Here is a 20,410-nt window from a genome sequence, read left to right as displayed (position 1 = left end):
TTGGCTACTAGTTGGGGGAATTCCACATCCATAGCCAGAGGCAAACCTGACCTTCATCCAGTGACAGCAGCAGTGTAACACACTGAGCATCTGCTTTGGTTCCTCTACTCTCAGAGCTTCTGCTCAGCTTGTGACTACAAACCACTGTTTCATCTACTCAAAATCAAAAGGCTGCTCTTCCCTTTGTCCTGTCCAGAAAGATTTCAGGTTTCCCACCCTTCCCAAGTTTGTGCTGCCTCAGTAAAACTGGAAAGAGCTTCATACCAATGTAACACCATAATGCATCCATCAGCCTCTGCTCAAACTGCACTGGGAGAGAGCTGTTAGCAAGTTGTAAGGATGAGCCACCTGTGTGTGGTTTAATCTTTCTGTCCATATTTGTTCTGCTTCAGCAGACAAGGACAGGCTTCTCCTGCTGAACCCTCAGCGACTTCAAAGCCCGACAAAGTTCTTTATTTAACAGAGGGACTACGCAGCCTTGTCAGCTGTTCCTCGACATGCACAGTATTTATTTTCCCTTTTTATCTTATTAAAACAGCAATCTTGCTGGGCTATCTTATGACAATGATTAACAGCTGTAATCTCAAGGGAGAAGTCCAGTCTGTCCATCCTGTGGCAGTGCTGATCAGCAGCTAAGATGCAAATGCCAAGTGCTGTGCCCCACAAGGGCAATATGTTGCTGTTACTAATGCATCAATTAATACATATTCTGCAGGAATGGCCCAAGACTCCTGCTGCCTTCAGTTAGTGAACTAATTGTCTGGCATTTGGGGATATTTGGTCAGATGAACCAGTGAACTGGATAATTCTTGTGTTGGCCTGATCCCATAACTGGACACAGCCTTGGGTCACACAGCACATACTAGGGAGCAGCAGGGAATGGAATTAAACAAAATTACAGTGCAGTGAAGGCAACCCCAACCTTCAAAGCGAGAGCAGCAGATGCTCAGCACTTCACAGAATTAAAACAATTATAACAATTGCCTCTTCAAACAGGAGCAGCCCCTGTTCAGGGCAGGGTGACTGCTCGCTCGGCACATTTCTGACAGAGCTGGGAGTGTGGCTGGTGAAGGCAGGCACACCTGGATTCCTCTGGGTTTACTGGGCTGCCTGACATCAGGAGCCCAGGCTCAGGCTTCCTCCATGTCAGATGTTCACATTTAGTTGAAGCAAGAATTGATATATTTATCTAATTATCACAATAAAGATTGGGTTTGGAGTTGGGATTTTTTGATTTTTTTCCCCCTTCCCTTTTCAGCTGTAAGTGCATTAAAACCAAAGCCCCTCAGCAGAAGCATCTTTTCTGGAGAAGATGCTACTTAGGTTACCTGTGATTGAACAGGAGAGAGAAAGGACTTTACAAAGCCATCTTTACCATGATCCTCACCTTTGCACAGTCCAGGAACGTAGAGGCATTAACTGCTACTTGTTCAAGACCAGCCAGAACTCCATGTGTGCCTCTGGTACCTCATCCCCAAGCAAGTAACATTCTCCACCCAGATAAGGAAGGTATCTAGTGGCATTGCTAGTAGCATCTACCAAAAATTATTCACTTTCCTTTGGTAATGCAAGACCTTGTGAAGAAACATATATTATTTCATCGGCGTTCTTTTTGTATCACTTGCTGCTTTCAAGAAAATTCAAAGGAAGCCTTTCCTAGATTGCTCCTACAGACTGAAAACATTTCTTTGTAGATTATTTTGTTTTCAGCCTTATTTGCAAACGTTACCTATTTTGCAGCTGAAACAGTTCTGCTCATTTTGCAACTCCTTTGAAATAGATTTGAAAAGATTCACGAGGTTCATTTTCACAAAGGATTGAGGAGGGGTGAAAGATGGAGCAGGCACGTCCCACTTTCAGAAATGTCTAATTTTCTTTCAGGAAGTGTCTCAATAGCTTTATTCTTACCCATCATTATTATATGTGACCACAGCACTACTGCAGGGGCAGCAGTACCACTGAACAACACCAGATGAAGGGCAGCTGATCAAAGGTGACTCAGGGCAGAGTTGAGCTGAGATGATGGGGGACAGACAAAAGTACTTTGAAGAGTGTGAGGTCTTTTGGTAGCTTTCTGTGGCCAAGGGCACAGAAGTTCAGTCACCTCCCAAATAATTCACAGCAAGGTCTCATGAAAGAGCAGCCTGGAGCAAAGGTATCTCCTGCTATGAGTGAGCTTGGAAACTGTCTTGTGCTGGCAAATGATGATGAAGATGATGATGGTGGGTGTTTGGCTGCTATCTGTATTACTGACAGGTGATATATGTAGGCTGAGACTTAGGAAGGACTAAAATTACATTAATTATTCTAATAAATAAGAAGAAGAGATTATGGAAATTTGTGGCAAATAAAAAACTTGGAAATGGCCACTGAAGTGGTGTTTTCCAACAGGGACTGGCAGGTTAACCTATGAAGCCCTACTTCATACTGAGGGTCATAAATTAATGAAAAGGAACAGGAGTACTTTGCTTCCACCTGAAGAAATGAAAACCAATTCCCGAAAACCCAAAGGCAAATTTTGGGACTTCTGCAATTTCACCCTGAATCTTGATCCCACGCTGCCACAATGCAAAACACCAGAAGCAACGATTGCAGGTTCAAACACCCTCACTGTGCAGGGGTGATATTAATTATTAATATTAGTCAATATTAGATTTTGTAAGGGACTGCCCTCTCCTAGGGCTTTGAACTTTGAAGGCTGCAAAAGTCTCAGTCTCAACATCTCTGTGACGACGGAAAAGTCCTTCCCAGTCATGGGATGAGGCATCAGCAGGATGTGAGAAGTCTGAGGCAACACCGCAGTGCTGGGTGTCAATCCCTAAATTTGTGCCTGGGAGGCACAGAGCCTGGCCAGCGTGGGTGGATTGCCAAGAGGATGGCAAAAAGCACATCCCTGCCAGAAGGAAACCCTGCCAGTCTCCCAGTCACCAGAAACAGAAGCGCTGCAGCTCCTCACAGAAAAGGTGCCAAGAAGGTTCTACCAAGGGCAAACCACCCACACGTTTTCCTCCCTCGTCATCTTTCGGAAGCAGCCAAACTGTTCTGGCTGAAATGTTTTATGTTAAAAGGTAACTCAGGTCAGCCCAGATCAAGCACCCTGCCTGCTTGAGAGAAAACACGTAGAAAACAGTGTTTTAGGAACGTTAAGTACTAAATTCTATTTTCCCCTCCACAATCTTCTTTCAGGAATTCAAAAAGATAAAAATGTCCAACATGACTGATTTGGAAGGTGGGAGTTGTATTTTTTTTTCCCTATAGATGTCATATTCCTCACACCTACTTTGGCAAAGGATATTTAGTTTCTTTGTCCCCATTATGATTCCTGCTGGAATGAGCAGATTTACACAACAACACAGACAAATGCTTTGTTTTTCCAATAAAAAATAATAATTAAAAAAAAACAGATTTAGGAAAACAGAGTTCAACTAAATCATAATAAAAAGGGGACATAATGGAGATACCATAAATTACAAAGCTCTATTTGCAGCAGAGCCTTGGAAAAAATATTTATTTTGTATAATAATCCCTGGTAAGAATGAGAAGGAAACAACAAGCAGTGTGTGAACACAAGCCAGTGGGTGCTTTGCGGTATTCCTGGTCAGGCTGTGGAGCATCTTCCTTCCCATGAGAGGGCAGCAGCTGCCTGCAAGTGCTGCCACTTTCCTCTACTGTGGCTCTAATGCTGCCCTTGTAAACTGGCTGATAAAGCTGCTTTCTAAGCAAAACAACTGTGGTTTAAGGATCATAATTCGTGCAATCTTCAATCCTTTACACTGAAATAAGTTTCAGAGTGCCTGACTGACTATATACTGTTTCTGTTGCATTTTTTATGATCTGCACAATGATGCAGCTCAACAGCAACCTCCTTTGGTGACGCCAAGGACTGACTTAATAATGTATTTAAGGAATCCAGTCCAGCACTTTAACCAAAGGACTAGGTGATAGGAGGTGATCTGTTGGATTTGTAAAGTTTAAAAGTATATCTGTGGTTAAAGATTTCCATTGGGATGATCCACATATCCATGTGCATCTTAATCATTTCAGGGAGGCACGAGAAACAAGCAAGTATAAGGCTGAACAAGCATCTTCCTGCTCAGAGCTCAAATAGTAGGACTCTGCTTAAGAACAGTCTCCTTAAAGACGTGATACAGCCAGACCCTTAAGCATATATCTAATTTTAACCAAGTGAAAATACATGCCCAACACCAGGCACCTAGCAAGAAGCTTTGCTGAGTTAGGATGGAAGCTCACATTTCGGTGTTGGTTTCCAAGTAAGTTCAATGTTTTATTTAAATCGGACACTGTAAATTTTAAAATCAGCTCTCTGAATTAAAAAAACAAAACAACAAACAACAAAAAAACCCCCAAAAAACAACCAAAACCCTCTGCATAAACCCAAAAGGGACCAGAGGGAACAACAGTACCTCTTTCACAGAAGGTTCCTGTCCAGCCCGCTGTGCAGGCGCAGGCTCCGCTGACGTGGTCGCAGGCAGCTCCATTCTGGCACTGACAGCTGTGCTCACAGCCTGGGCCAAAGCTTCCCTCGGGGCACCCTGCAGCACAGGAATCACAGCCACATGAAGGGTTAGTGCTGGAGCAGATCAGGGATCAACAGGGAGTTTTGAGATACATGGGAAATCTTACTATTTCCAAAAGAAGAATCAAGGCATAATGGTAAGGGCTTAAAACTGAGGAGATTAAGTGTTCTCCTTGGGGTCTAGGTAAGTTGGACTGGTTTTAAGATCTATTTTAGGAAAATACCACAGTGTTGAAAGACTAAATTCTGTGAAGAAAACTGACATCTTCTAGTTGTAAAGCCTGAGACTTCACGAGTTCTGCCTGATGACACTTTGCCCACTGGTCTGGAGTTGCTTATGTGCACATCTCCTCTGGGACTTCATCAACTGGGAGGGGAGAAGCTCCTCTGTTTTCCTGCAAATCCTCTTTCCCCAGAAAGCTGGAGAAAATATGAAATGTGGTGATTTCCTTCGGAAAGCTCCAAACTGAGTGCTGCACATTTTACTTTCATGCTCTGCTTGAAAAATTCAAATGAAAACATTACATCTGGGGGACAGATTAACAATAACATTTCCACAGCACTTAATGTAAGGAGTTACAAAAGATTTGCATGGTACTCACTACTGGAAGAAAGAAAACATTTGAGAAAGAAAATAATTTCTTCCAGGATTATAGGAAAATCAATTAAGAACAGGGCCAGTTGCCTAATTCACATTAGATATTTTGGACAGGCTGAAACACAGAGATACACTTGGCTAAACACAATATTACAGTGCCTCCACTCATTTTTGAAGACCATTCCTCTAAATGACTTATGTAGATTATTGCCAGATCTCTTCTAGAAGCATATGATTTTAGTGTTTGCATCCAGATTTTCAGGCAATCTGGAAAGAATCACAGAGAACAGAAAGCAACGAGGGTCCTCAAAGACAATTCTATGCCTAGAATAAAGGGGTGGGTTTGGTGTTACCTATCTGGTGCCATAGGTGGGCAGTGATGGGAGCTGGCATGAATTCGGGTGCTCCTGCAGCTTAGTGACTTTCTCCTAATTGGAGCCAACCCCTGTGTCTCTTACAGAGGAGTTGGGGTGGGAGGCAGGAGAATAGCAAGCTACCTTAAGTATTTCTTTGCTTTAAAATAGTCAAAAAATGGGCCATCGTTTAAGTATGAATATGTTTGAACACATTGTTTGCACTTACAGGTGAAATTCAGTCCCCCCATTTGCATCCCCTCCTGCTCCCAAAGCTGCAGATCCCTGTGCATCCTGCCTCCCGTGCTAGTTCAACAAGTGAATACACTGAAGTGCACTTGTGCCTTAAAAGCTGGATCCTTCTCAGCGTTTTCACTTGAAATTTCAGTCAGAGTTCAGGGAATTTATGCCAGGGAAATCACATTGCAGAGCAGCCACAGGTGTGGGGCTCTCAGCAGAGCTTCCTTCAAACCCACAGTGCTTAGCCTGGAGCTGAGGCTTTCAAGGTGATGGCAAGGGGTCAGTACACTTCACAAACGATTTCACAGTCCACATCACAGAGAATCTGCCCCTGCCTGAGCAGGCACAGGCTGCTGTGATGCATGTTGAGATCCAGGCACCCCTCCAGAGAGCCTGCTCCTCAAGGGAAGGAGCCCAACCTGCAAGGAGAGGCTGGGGGTGCCTTGGGAGCAGAGGAGCTCTCCAGGGATAAAGATCTAACCTTCAAGGAAGCATAAAATGTTTAGGGAAGAATTATGGCTTTCAGAACCTTGCACACACACACAGAGATCTATAAATATATATATATGCATTTCATATATTCATGAAGCCTAGCCATGATGATGATTTTATATATATATATATATATATATAGACACACACACACAAAGTGGGGTAAAAAGCAGACTTAATAAACCAAAAAAAACCCCATGGACAGAACTTTAAGGACTGCCAGATGTTTCATCAGTGGTAATGGCTTCACTGATTCGCTTGCCAGGCAAGATCAGACCCAGCTATTTGGCTACTTTCTGTCTGCAAAGCTGCTATTTTGAGAGAGATCAAGAGCGAAAGAGAAGTGGAGCTGGCAGCTCTTTCTCTGGGAGCTGGTCTTCCCAACACATTGCCCTTCCACTCCCTCTGTGCCAACAGCAACAAGGGCTGCAAGATCAACTTTCCAGGCTTTTTGTCTTAGGTCACATTTCCAGATTAATTGTTTTGACATTTCCGTGTGACACCAGCAGTTAATCCTGCCTACGCTACTGAGACTCTGGTAGCTACATCTGTGCTACTGTAAGATTGTTAAACTAATAGATAAAATGTTTGTTTTATTTAACAACATCAATATAATCAATAATAATAAGAGCAGCTCAACCATGCAACTTACTGCCACAAGATGAAGTGGACTCCAAATGCTTGCACGGAATGAAAAAGAAAATAGGCACATTAATTGGAAAAGAAAAAAAAAATCAAGTTGTGTTAAATATAGAGATATTGTTTCTGTCTCAAGAAGCTCCTGAATGACAAAGTGAAGAAACCCGGGAAGACGTATCAGGAATTATCTATAAGCTTGTTTTTATACACTTAAGGCCTCTGATATTGACCTCTGCCAGAGGTGAAGGTGAAGGTTATGGGCCTCTGGTAAGACCAACGTGCATTTTTGTTGTTAATAACCACAGGACCCTAAAACTTCCTGATTTTTCTTATGTTCTATACATGTGAAGCATTTCTATATGCCTGACCTTAAAAAGTGATTTATGGAGGAATAGTGCAGCCCTAAAACTGAATAAATAAAACCAATACGGAAACCCTTACGCCACAAACCAAACATACATCTGTCCTATCCCTCACACGAGGTCTTGACGTCAAAAATTACTGCAGAGCCCAGAACAAGCCTGAAAATATCTTTTCTGGAATTCAGATTAGGGAAAGGATCTGACCCCGATGAAACCCGAGAGCGCTGCGACGCGCCGGGCAGACCGGGGGCGGCACAGCCGGGGGGTCCTTCCTGCAGGGAATTAGCAGGAAAACACGGTTTCCGCCGCTCAGGTTTGTAAATTCCGTGTGTTGACAGAGCAGGCACTTACTGTGCTCGCAGTGCGTCCCGGTGAATCCCGGCTCGCAGAGGCAGGAGCCGGTGATGGGGTCGCAGGTGCCGTCGCTGTTGCTGCAGACACAGGAGTTCTCACAGCGCGGGCCCCAGCGGCCGCTGCTGCAGGCTGCAAGGGAAAGTGGGATTTGCAGGGGGAACCACCTTCAAACCCACCTCGTGGATTATTTTGCTTCTAAACGAGAGAACAGAAAACACGCGAAATGGTACAGCAGCCCTGGAGTAAACTCTCCGCTGCAGCGTGGGCACGAAGCAGTGGAAATAAAGACATCTTTTGCTGAACTATTTCAGCTGAAAGAAGGCAGATATTATCCCATACACATAAAACTAACCATTGGTAGTCAATCCATACCAATCAATCCACAGCCACAAACATGTAATTTCATGGAAATAAAATATCAGCTGTTGACTCACTAAACAAAAACCTGTCTAACCAGAATAGTTAATGGGTAAAACCAGACAGATTTGGGAGCACTCTCCATGATTTCATCAAAATACTGGGAAATGCAACACGGATATAGAGACATCTCACAATATTTGTTAAAGCAACTTATTACTTTCATTATAAAAATCACATCTGACACAATCATGACAATGCACCGCGGCATCTCCTCTCTTTCGTGTGAGCATAAAGATGAAAGTGTCAATTAGGGCAACAAAAACCTGGGTTTGGAGGTTTTGGAGCTGGGAATCTGTCTCATGTCCAGTCTGCAACTGCTGGAAGAGGTGCCTTGCCGAGACATCTCTGCAAAACAACTTTTCTCAGATCTTATACCGAATAGAAATAAAAGCTTTTCTCTGCCATGGTCTCTCAGTTCTTTAGACAGCCTTGGGAGTCTTGAAAAGCCATCTCAGTGGCTCTACACGCTGTCAGCTGGTTTGATTTTTAAAATACCCATATTGGTGGAAACTTCAGATTTTCCCAGAGTTTTCTTCATCACAGAGACTGAGAAGTCAGGTCCAAAACTTACTGCTGTCAACACTGGCAATCAATTTAAATGATTTTATGTCTTTAAGACCACGTTTAGAGGGAGGTTTGTATTCTGTTGGTTTTTTGCAAGAGGCATCACAAGGAATCAAGCAGAATAGATGTGTCACAGGAAAAGGATGGAATCAAGCAGGATGGCTTCACATTTATATGGTGCCATCCAAAAAGGGCAAATCTACTCTCTTACACAGCCACCAATATGGAGAGTGATGCTAAAGTCAACAGAAGGATGCTCTGCTCTTCCAGAGAACAGAATTTCTCACAGCATTTATATTCCCAAGTTAAAAAGTGACCTTTAGACACATGACTCTACATGCCACTCACTTGTTGAATAAATCTCCCCCAAACAAAATGAAAAACGGAGAATTAATCTCAAAACTAATCTGCACTGAAAATGAAAAACAAAACTGTCTGTCAGTCAAAAAGCTGACGGGACAGATGGTATTGGGCAAAGGGATCCATAGTGTTGAAATAAGAGCTTATATCAATACTTTGCGCTTCATCAGCCATCTATTTCAACGCTTTGAACCTGGATAATTAAGGATTATAACCACCCAGGCTGTGCAAACCCATAAACACACAATTTCAGAAGCAATAAGATTAACAAAACTATATTAAAAAACTGTAACAGACTAAGAACAAATGGAGCTGGTTCTTCCACGTGCAGTGGAGTCCCTGAGAGGCACCGTGTGCCCTGACTTACGGTGTTTGCAGCCGGGGCCAGTCCAGCCTGGGGGACACGAGCACTCTCCAGTGACGTGGTGACACTGGGCACTGCTGCCACAGCTGCACAGCAAGTGGCACTTTGGTCCATAGGAGCCGTCGGGGCAGGCTGAGAACAGATGGGCAGACTGTGAATTCACCTACGTCAGGCACAGAGTGATCTGTCCAAACAGACAGCAACATCTCGCCCCCTAAAACGTGATTTAGCTGAATCCAGAAATCAAAATGGCAAGATGAAAGAAATAACTGTAATTCATACCCTGGGTGGGTGAGGTCAGGTCCTGTAATGTGGGAATAGCTTTTGGAGTGACTTTTGGGTACTTCTGTGTATCTGTCTTGCACAGAGGGTGGAAAACTGCTGAGCAAACCTTCCCTAAAATTCACTTTGTGACTAACAAGGATTAAAATATGCCACACTGAGGTCTGGCACAAAGCAGGGCTGTCCCTAAGAACCTGTCTGTGCAGCACAACAGCCATACTCAAGCAGCCTTTTAACACCCAGAGGCTGGGTAAGCAGCACAAAACAGTTCCTTGAGTGTACTCCCATAGTCTCTAGCTGCAAGGATAGCCCTGACACTAATCCTTCATCCTCACTATTATTTAATCCTAAATTATATATGTTAAAGAATGCTGCTGAAAACATAACACACAGTGATGCCATACAGGCCAGCTGGTCAGCACCTCCTGCCAAACAGCCAGGATTACAATGCAAGTGCTGTGGCTATTAAGCACTGTATTCCTAAGTACAGTTTGCCATAAATTAGGTCTAATGATAACATCCTTTTGGGATGCAGTTTAGCTGGTCATCTGCATTTATCTGCAATCTCCCTCCCATAAATAATGTCCGGGGAATTTCTGAAGCTGAAGGGCACTTTATTTTGGATGAGCACGTTGCATCTCACAAAGCAAGAAGGTAGAAATCATTAAGTGAATTTTCAATCTGACTTTCTTTTCATGGGGAAGGCTGATGCAAGGACTTACTGTCAGAGCAGGATGCCCCAGTGTAGCCAGGGGGACAGTCACAGGCTCCAGTTTCTCTGTTGCACTGTCCCCCATTGGCACAGGGTTCACAGGAGGACTGGCAGTCTGGTCCCCACCAGCCAGCTGGGCAATCTAGGGAAAAAAATACATGAGGTTTCCCCAATGCCATTTTCTGCTACAGGACAATTACAGATTTCTGTAGAAGAATTTAAAAGTACCAGTAAAATTGAGTTGGATTGTTATATTATCTCTACAGACCTACAGCCCTGTCACAGTACACTGCAGCATGTGAGAACTCAGCTAAAGAGAGACCCAAAGGCTCTCTCCCAACTTCCATCACTGTGTGTCTGTTTATTAGTTTGGTTTCTGACACAGTAATATCAGGAGTATTTGGATGTATCTGAAAAATTAATTATTGCACTCAGCAAAGGAGATCTCCAGAGGATGGTAATCTGCAGGAGGGAAGGGCTGCTGTTGTATTTTTGCTGGGCTGGTGGGGGTCTGGCTGGTCACACAGCCCAGAGGGACTGGATGTGAGTTGGAGCCCAGGTCTCCACTGCTCCACCTCCTTTGTGCTCTGTGGAGTAGTGAGACACAACCTGGGTCCAGCAGATGCTCCTCAGGTGTGTGACAGCCAGAGCTTTGAGAGTGGCCAGGGTACATCCCACGTCTCAGTAGTTCAGTGTCTCTGAGACTTTTTACATCCCTTTACTTAATTACCCACAATAATATTGTCCTTTTTAATTACTTCCTCCATTCTAGGTTCTTGCTGGTTTAACAACAGCTGTTTTTGGCCAAGGCCCCTCCACTGAGACACCCTGTGTGCCTGTGGCAGCACAGTCCCAAGCTCTGCTCTGGGACTCCGAGCTGCTGCAATGCACCAACATCTCTGCCCAACTTGTACAAACCCAGCCCAACATACAAATCACTGCTATTAACTGGAGCAGAGACATGGGGCAGGATAACTGAGCCACACTCCCTCTTTTCCAAGCAATCCCACGCAGTGGATGTCACCTGTTCTGCACCAAGACTGATCCATTATCCATTCTGCAAATGAAGCACATTGCACTGCAGCAGTTTGGGTGGGAGACAGAGTGATTGCACATCTTATCATGTCTTCCAAAGCAGGGCACTCATCACCCTGGTGCAACACACCTTGCTCACACGTAGCACCAGTCTTCCCAGCTGGGCAAACACACTGCCCTGTCTTTGGATCACATGGTGCTCCTCCACAGTTGCACCTCTGCCTGCAGCTCACCCCAAAACTCCCAGGCTGACAAGCTAGGACGAAAGAAACCCAAAGACCCGGTTAGGAAGCATTTTGAAGACATTAGGAGGCACCACCACCACCAATTTTTAACTGAGCTGCCCTGGTAAAAGTGATCAATATTAGCATTAGTGTCTCAGCAACTGGTGGTCTGTAATTAACTGCAACAGAGCTGTGGGAAATTCTGTGCCTGAAGCTTTAAAAGCAGCTACAGTTACCTGGACAAATGTTAGTTTTAGTAACTGGTCTCAGCCTTGTTCCTCGACCTTTGCAAGCAGAGAGAGACAGCATTTGCCAGGCTCCAAATATCACTTCAGTTTCAGTGGGGAACTGCCAACTCGTATCAACAACAAATGTGCCCTTTTATTTGCAACTTCTATATCTGAACATAAGTTTCCTGAATACTCTTTCCCATCCAAAGTGCATCTCCCAGGGAAACATGCAGTGAGTACCTACATAAATGGCATTTTTCTCCATGAAACCCAGGTGGACACGGATGTTTGCAGACTCCTGTCTCAGGATCACACAAAATATCAGGAGGACAGTTGCACCTCAGCTTGCAACCAGCCCCATAAAAGCCAGGTGTGCACTCTGGAAATGGAGGTAGACAGAGAACATGTATAAGAAAAAGGAAGAGTTAAGAAAACTGAACTAAAATCAGAAAACATAATGTATGTTTTAGAGGTGGTGATAACAAAGTATAAATACTTAATAAACATTTGCGTGGACATTTCACAGAGGTTTGTGCTCATATACAAGCCAGAAACAGAGTGGTAGAATAATTAACTTGTAACTTATTGAATTAGGATACTTAAGGATATATTCAATTACAGCCATTACAGAATTCTCTTATATGTCTGTACATTCTGCTGCTCTCTGCCTTGGTGCAAAGCCAGTGCTGGGCAAGGGATGCTCCCTGCCAGAACTGAGCCCCATCACCAAGAATGCTAAAATTATTAAATATTGTCACTATTGTTCTCTACTAAACCCCCAGAACCAGTGCCATCAATCTGTCATGTTCCTGTCTGCCCAGAGAAGAAACCCTATTGCTTTACTCCACTGCTGTCTGGAAAGGGCTACTGAGACATGCAAACATGAATGTGGAATACAATTCTCTTTGAACTACCCCCCAAAAACTACAAAGAGTAAGTTTGAATTCAAAGGGCTGCAAATCTGAAGGAAAAGCAGCATTGCTGAACCCATTTACAAATCACACTGCTGCCACAAAACACGGGGTTGGCCACTTATTTACTGTCTGTGTGGAAAAAGCACAGAACAAAAGTGAAAACTCCCACAATCTTCATTATTTAGGGCTGTATTAGAATTTGGGTTCCGGATTTCTGTTGCTATTTGATCAGGCTAAAACTCCTGCATTCTTAAGCTGTATTCCCCCTGATGTTCCTGCGACCCTGTGCCATCAGGGCTAAAAAAACCCACACTAAATTATGAGTAGAATAGGACTCTATTAGTAACAGCAGCCAAACAAAACAGATGGGCAGAAGAATGAGAAATTACTGGGATAAAGGAATAAGCAGAGATGGGGAATCTGGCTTTCCAGGGTACCTCTCTGACACTTCTTGCCGTGATACCCAGGCTTGCAGGTGCAGGAGCCGTTCCTGGCGTCGCACTCCAGCGTGTGCTCCTTCACACACTGACACTCCTCCGAGCAGCCCGCTCCGAAGGCCCACCTGGGACAGGCTGCAGCCAGATGAAAAGGAGCCATTAGCTCTGTAATCATGCAGGAGTTGTTTGGAATTGCACGCCGCTGCAGAACGCCACTGCTGCAAGAAGCAAAACCCTCGCTTTGCTCCCAGCAAATGCGATCCCCGTTCCTGTGGCAGCGCCTGCTCGTGTGTGGGTGGGTAAAACAGACTTCACATGACTCCTGTGTTAAGTGATTCATTTCATGTCAAGCAGCATGTGAATGCGAGAACCAGAAACGTTTCAAAGCAAACTTAACTAAGTTTCTGAATGAAAAAATATTTGGGTGCGCTCCGAGACAAAAGCTTTCATTAAAAAAAACAAACAAAAATAAAACAAAACACAGAAGATTTTCAGTCTTGCACAGATTTTACAAACAAAGCCTGTAAGTACAATGAAACTTGCAATGTTTTTGGTTTACTTCTTTTTTTCCCATCTAACATTTTGCCCTCATCCTGCCTCTGCTCCTCAGCTCCCACTCCAACCACATTGGCAGTCCCTAACCAGCTCCAACCAGGCTCTAACCTCGGCAGTAACCCTAATGTTAACCTGCCCACCCCAGCCCAACCCTACCTGTAGTCCTCACCTTTGTGTGTCAGTAAATCTCTGTCCTTATGGCAAAGATTAATTGCTAGAGGAAAAGATTAATGAAGTTTTTGGGGCCTCCTGACACATGTCAGAAGTCCTGCTACTCCCAGCCCATTGCAGAACCCAAAGCCTCACTCATTTTATCATAGAATGATAGAATGGTTTGGGTTGGGAGGGAACATAAAGCCCATCTAGTTCCACCCCCTGCCATGGGCAGGGACTCCTTCCACTGGGCCAGGTTGCTCCAAGCCCCGTCCAACCTGGCCTTGAACACTTCCAGGGATGGAGCAGCCACAGTTCCTTTGGGCAACCTGTGCCAGTCATCACTCTTGTAGTAAAAAATTTATTCTTAATGTCTAATGTAAATCTGCCATCCTTCAGCTTAAGACCATTTCCCCTTGTCCTATTACCTTTCCTATGTAAAAAGTCACTGTCCTCCCTTTTTGCAAGCCTCCTTTATACCATGTGGAATCTTTCAACACTATTATGTGGTGTGTGCATTAAGCAGATCCGAAAAATGCTGGGGACTTACTGAGGTGGCAGAAGCGCCCGTAGAGCCCGGGGTCACACAGGCAGGCTCCATAGAGTCTGTGGCAGTAGCCCTTGTTGGCACAGTTGCACGGCTTGTTACAGTTCTTCCCAAAGAAACCTTTTGGGCAACCTTTGGAGTGCACAAACACAGCAAGGAATCAGCTGCCAAGGGTTAAAACCCCAGCTCCAAATCAGTTTGCTTTTAGCTGGCGCTACAGAAAGCCCAGGCTGGCCGGTGGCTGACCTGCAGCTCACCAGCCACTTGCTTTCTCTCACGCACTGTTTTGCTCATTATTTAAAAAAAAAGAAACAAGGGGGGAAGAAGTGGAGATGCTCCAGGCACGGATGGGGCCGTACCGTCCTCGCAGAGCCGGCCGTGCACTCCGGGCGGGCAGCGGCACTGCCCCGTGCCGGGGTCACAGGAGCCTCCGTTCTGGCACTTGCAGACACCAGCACAGCCTCTGCCATAGGTCCCGGGGGGACAAGCTGTGGAGAGAGCAGGGAAGGTGAGCAGACTAAGAAATCCTTCCACTTTGCTGTAAAAAAAGCGAAATAAGATTTCAGTCATGAAAACTGAGCAAGGAGAGAGTCCTTTTAGTCCAGCGGGCTCTAAACAAAGTCATATTCTTTCTATGTAAGGCAATGGGCATCCATCTGGTATTTACTAGAACATTGCAAAGGACACCTGAATTAATCAAGCTTTGTGAAGTACTACATCACGTATCCAACCTTCCCCTGCATGTGCTTCCCTCCCCATAATTCCAAAACCTCTGCCTGTCAAGTCCAGAGCTTAAAAATCAGAGCACAGCTTTGAATATTTGGAGATAAAAATTTTAAACATTTTTTTTCCTCTCTCCCAAATACTATTATGAAAATAACGCTGTGTTTTTCCAACACAGTCTCTGAAACTGCCCAGATGATCAAGGCAGCAATGGGGCCACAAAAGCAAAACCAAACTGTGAGATGAAGCCTCGTTCCACTGTTGCAGCCTGAGCTGGCTGAGTGAATACAGTTGCTGGAGTCATCTGACTTAACTGACATTTTATCAATGCACATTAAGAAAGTTGACATTTCACATCAATTTTCATTCAGCTTCTTTGGTGTATTATTAGAGAAATTTAGTTGCAGTTTTCTCAACAGTTTTAGCTTACCCTGAACCCAGGAACTATGCTGTATAATAAAAAAGTAAGAGAAAAGACTGAAAGCAATCACTTATGGCTAATTCATTAAATATTGTATCATCACTATCAATGCCTATTTTGCTGGACTACAGGTTTGGCTCAATAACACAGTCTTATTAAAGTTCTTTAAATTCCAGAGGTGAAATCCATCAATGGATATTGACTGTAAATATACACCAAAAAAGTTATTATTTATAAAATTAACTAAAGAATTTATATTCTACCTTGAGATTTTTATAATCTATCCTGAATCATCGGAGCACCAGGAATAGAAAAATATGCTAACTTGATAATTTGATATATTTGCTAATTGATAACTGTCTTAGGGAGGCTGGAAATTATCATTTTAATCCTCTCCATTCTTATTCTCTCAGCTGTCCCCAGTGTTTACAAACCAAACCCACCATCAGTCTCCCAAAATAACTATGGGCAGACTGTTGGTTTCAATCACTTGCTGGGTTTTCTATATTTCTGTCCTTGTGATGACGCCTGATAAACAATCTTGATGGCAATTAACCTGAAGATTGCTGTCTACTGATGTCAAGTAATAAATTTTCATCGACTCTTTGTCTCACCAGTGACAGCACAGACTTTCTGAGTATGATGGGCCATCATATCACACACCATGAAACAAAGGAACTCATCTCAAAAGCACAGGAAATCTGCTCAGACAAGCAACAGACAAGTTTTGCCAAACTGCAGATGAAAAACAGCGAATCAAGAAATCACCACTCTCTTTCCAGTTGGTTTTGACACATACTTCTGAATCAGAAAGATCTTCTGCCAGGAAGCAGGAATAAGAAGAGTGGAAAGCTATTATAAAGGGCACTGACTTGGCAAGAGAATTCTGAAAAACACAATTTCCAATATGAAAAAATAGTCGTCCCAAGAATATGATGCAAATAATAAAAAGAATTATAAGGAAAAAAATGGAAAAAAAATGAATAAAGGCAATGTCTTGGGATGCTATGATGGAAAAACTGAAGCTTAATGTACATGTCCACCCAGATTGTCACACCAGCTGCTGGGACAGACTTCTGAAAGTCATCGAGGCAAGTTGTGGAATGAAGCATGGTCAGCAAACTTTGGCAGTTTTTAGCAGCAGAGTGAATGAACAGCAACCAAATATTTAGGAGGGCTATGATGCTGTCCTGTACTGGAGGGCAAGGACCTCACTCTTTGAGGGTTTGCATTGTGTCCCACAGCACCCCTTACAATTTCTATTTACTGTGCCCCAACACAATAAAATTTTGATGTGTTCCTTAGAAAGCTTTGCAGATTAGAAGTATGACAGGTTATTCTTATTTCCTACCTGCAGTGTCCCAGCACGAGGACCAATTGCCCACCTCTCAAACCCTCTGTACTCACTCTCATTGCAGATAACTCCAGTCCAGCCAGGGGGGCAAACACAGCCGCTGTGGTCGCTGTCACACCGGCCCCCGTTCAGACAGTCCTCACACCTCAGGCTGCAGTCGTGGCCGAAAGTGTTATCAAGGCAAACTGAAATGAAAAAAAACCCATACAATGCTCAGTGAGCAGCCAGATAAAATGCTTCCACACAAGCTCTTACCTATTGTTAGGTTGCAAATGCCACCGATGCAGTGCAGAAGACAGTCCAAAACGGAGATGCCTGAATTTTCCTCTTTGAATTTTTGACTCTAAGTAAAAGGGAAGCTGGGAGTTTAGTTGAAATTTACTCCCTTAAATGCTGTAATTCCCCAGCAAAGAGCACTTCAAGCTACTTCTTAAGAGCAAATATTTTGCCTTCAGAGAAGTGAATTTGCACCTAATGCTTAATATTGAATTTATTGGGAGAGACTCTCCTTCTCTCCTTGCTAGGTTAACTCTGTTGTTCTACTGCAGTAAGTGGATGTAGTGCTATTTAAATATTGTTCATTGATATTTTTAACAGGATAGTTTGAGTGTTATTCTAGGATAACAAAACAAAATACACATTTATCACTTCCTTTTTTCTTCATGCACATGAAAAAAGCAGTTAGTTTATACAGGAAACCTTATATGAAAATGCATTCCTCCCTCCCCTTCTCCACTCTCCTTTTCTCTCTTGCACCCTCATGTTCTCTTTGTGGGGTCTATCGAGAAAAACATAGAAAATAAGTGTTGTGTTACTGTTTGATAAAATACCTCAGTGGCATTAAGATCCCATCCACATGGTCACTTTATTGCCTTTGAGGCTTTGTGGCTGTGGCTGGAGGCTTTTTGGAAGGAGACTTTGAACAGCACCTGAAAGTGAGCTGGCAGCTTATTACAGCCTCCAGTAAGTCACAGGCTGGTTGCTTTTCACCAGCAATTTTCTGTGTGAAGACAGATTTCCTCTAGGTCTGAGCACCCAACTCTTAGTTCCCTTTTCTGCAGCTGAAAAAATGCCCAAGCTTTCAGAGACATTCAGAATCGCAGTGCTCCCACTTGGGACAGGTTACAAATTCGTATTTCAGCAGAAGAATACAGATTACCATTAAAAACATTATGCTTCCACATTAAAAAGTCATTCAAGCTGTAGAAAATATTTAATTACTTACACCAGCTTATTGATAAAACATGATCTTTTTGTAATACAGATAGCAGCTCAAAAAATATGTCTGAAAGTATAAGCAATAAATTACTATCTGGGAGATAAAAGAATCTACTAAACCATTTAAAGTTCTATTTCTCCATCACCTTTTCCTACAAACCACTGTGTGCTGCAAAGCCTCAGCCTTAGAAAAAGTGCAGCTTCTCAGCTATGACTGATAAGACCCAAATTTCTGTGGCTAAATATAAATAAAACATGCAAAAAGTGGTCAATAAATATTTGATTGTGGTTTCTAGGCCTGATAATTTTGCCTGTGGTTATCTCATTTATCAGTTTCCCAATTGGTTATTGGTGTCGCTGAGTCCGGCTGGATGCTGTGTGATTTGGGGGGGGTCTTAACAGTTTTATTCATAAAAACAAGTTAATTTTTTATCAAAGTCAAGACCAGCTTCTGATTTTTGCCTGTAGGGCACAGTCCTCAGATGAGTAATTAGGGCTTATATAAAAATCACAGGACACACAGAGGAAAAACAAGAAATCTCACTCGTCTCTGGTGACCCACCAGCACTCAGCACGAAGCAAACACGGGGTTTCACCTCATAATAGTCTTTAAGTGGTGAAGTTTCCACTTTAAAGTGGCAAGACTGAAGTCATGCAAAGCCCAGGTGGGTTTGCAAAGCTGCTCTGCACCCACTCCTGTGACAGTGGGTGCTCCTGTGCTGTTCATCACCACTGGTGCCAAGCCCTTGGCCAACCTATGTGGATGGGTCTGTCCTTTTCCTGGAGAACATGTCCAAAACATCAAAAGACACCTGAGTCTTCAGAGGGTTGTTTGTTCCACAAACAAAAATGCAAATATCTTAAACAAAAGTCCTCCAGTTGTTATAAAAGGGTTTGTAAACAGGGACATATGGTGCCCCCACACTCCCTTTCCCAGCTCTAGGAGAAAGGGAGCGTTTCCCAAGGGATTTTGTACACTCAGTAACCCACACAATCCTCTCACCCTCGGGATGAAGAGATCTCTCTGGCTGTTGCCTCTGGGGCTCTGCGCAGATACCCTGTTTTCCAAGCAGCCTCCCAGTCCTTGCTTGCTGTGCTGCTCACTTTCCCCCTGCAGCCCCCTGTATCCCTCCCCACTGCATCCAGGCAGCCTCCCAGTTCCTCAAACGTGTCCCATTTGGGATGGGACACAGCCTCATCCCTGCTGGCACGGAGAGAGGCAGGAAGCAGGATTAACGCCCATCCCGACACTCAACCCCGGCCAGCCCAGCACAACTCTCGCCCCAAATCCTCTTTCCGAGACCGTTCCCTCAGTTTGCTGTGGTGGCTCAGAGCACTCAGGGCACTCACCGACCCTGTGCACCAGGGTGAGCTCTCCTCGGGGGTCTTCATCCTCGTACAGGGCCCCGAGCGCGTAGTGGAGGAGCTGGGGGGGACCTCGGAACTGCAGCCCCGGAGCACCAGCGAACCCCACTGCCTCCTCTGCATCCGCCTCCTCCCCACCTAGGGCTGACACAAACACACACCATCAGCACCTCAGTCTTCCCCCACAGCACTTTCCTCTCATTTACATCTTTTTCTTTTTACTATGACATTGGTAGGTTTTCCAGTGACACCCCTGTTCAGTTTGCCCAGCGGTCACAGCCAAGTCATTTTCTCACCTGGACTTACAGAGTTTCTGCTACTCAAAAAAAAAAAAAAAAAGAGAGAAGAGGGGAACACACACCCCCCATCTTTCCCTTTTCTTTCTTCTGGAAATAAACTCTGGTCCTGGCGAATTAAAAAAAAAAAAAATTAAACGAAGAGATTAATTTTCCTCACTTGAAGTTTGAGATTATTTTTAGTTAATGAAGGTCATTACTCTTGTTCGTTTTGGAGATGACAAATAGAGAGTCAGGCTGGCTGTGCAATTTATTTTCAGAAACACTAAAATTTGAGTCTTAAAATGACGAGAAATCAGTTGGCTTTCTTTTTGGTGTTGGTTGCAGTATCAAACTCTGCCCAAGCTTTAGCAGGTGCTAAACTTGGTTATAAAACTGAGTTGCTTAGCTAAACTCTGCACTGGTTACACTGGCAGAAATCCAGCCTCACACCACTGACTATTGGAAAACTTGCCGTGGTTGATCAAAGCAGAATCTGGCTACCTTTTCTTTTCCACAGGATGTTAAACTTCATCAAACGGAGAAAGAAAACTGTCAAAACACTATTTATTTCAAAAACATGAGCATTAGGTTTTTGAGCATGTCCAGGGTATTTAAGTGTTCATCTCCCATTAATCTTTGGGAAAACCCATTACTGGAGGATGAACTTGGATCCACTCAC

At 43.8% G+C, this 20,410-nt stretch overlaps 1 protein-coding gene across 1 annotated transcript in view; it reads right to left on the bottom strand.

Moving 5' to 3' along the window:
• The window catches only part of LOC127468591 (multiple epidermal growth factor-like domains protein 6), a 194,387-nt gene that overhangs the window by 29,932 nt on the left and 144,045 nt on the right, over positions 1–20,410 (bottom strand). Inside the window, exons 13-23 of the mRNA XM_051781912.1 lie at positions 19,439–19,597; positions 16,924–17,055; positions 14,732–14,860; positions 14,376–14,504; positions 13,118–13,252; positions 12,011–12,145; positions 11,443–11,568; positions 10,288–10,419; positions 9,287–9,415; positions 7,573–7,704; positions 4,425–4,553 (exon numbers count right to left, since the gene is read on the bottom strand). Of these exons, the coding sequence (XP_051637872.1) occupies positions 4,425–4,553; positions 7,573–7,704; positions 9,287–9,415; positions 10,288–10,419; positions 11,443–11,568; positions 12,011–12,145; positions 13,118–13,252; positions 14,376–14,504; positions 14,732–14,860; positions 16,924–17,055; positions 19,439–19,597 (1,467 nt within the window). The remainder of the gene's footprint in view (positions 1–4,424; positions 4,554–7,572; positions 7,705–9,286; positions 9,416–10,287; positions 10,420–11,442; positions 11,569–12,010; positions 12,146–13,117; positions 13,253–14,375; positions 14,505–14,731; positions 14,861–16,923; positions 17,056–19,438; positions 19,598–20,410) is intronic.

This window comes from Manacus candei, unplaced genomic scaffold (assembly GCF_025592945.1).
Source record: "Manacus candei isolate 608988 ecotype Guabito, Panama unplaced genomic scaffold, ASM2559294v1 h1tg000015l, whole genome shotgun sequence".
Taxonomy (NCBI): Eukaryota; Metazoa; Chordata; class Aves; order Passeriformes; family Pipridae; genus Manacus; species Manacus candei.
The sequence above is the reverse complement of the archived record's forward strand: the minus strand, read 5'-3'. Positions and strand labels throughout refer to the sequence as shown.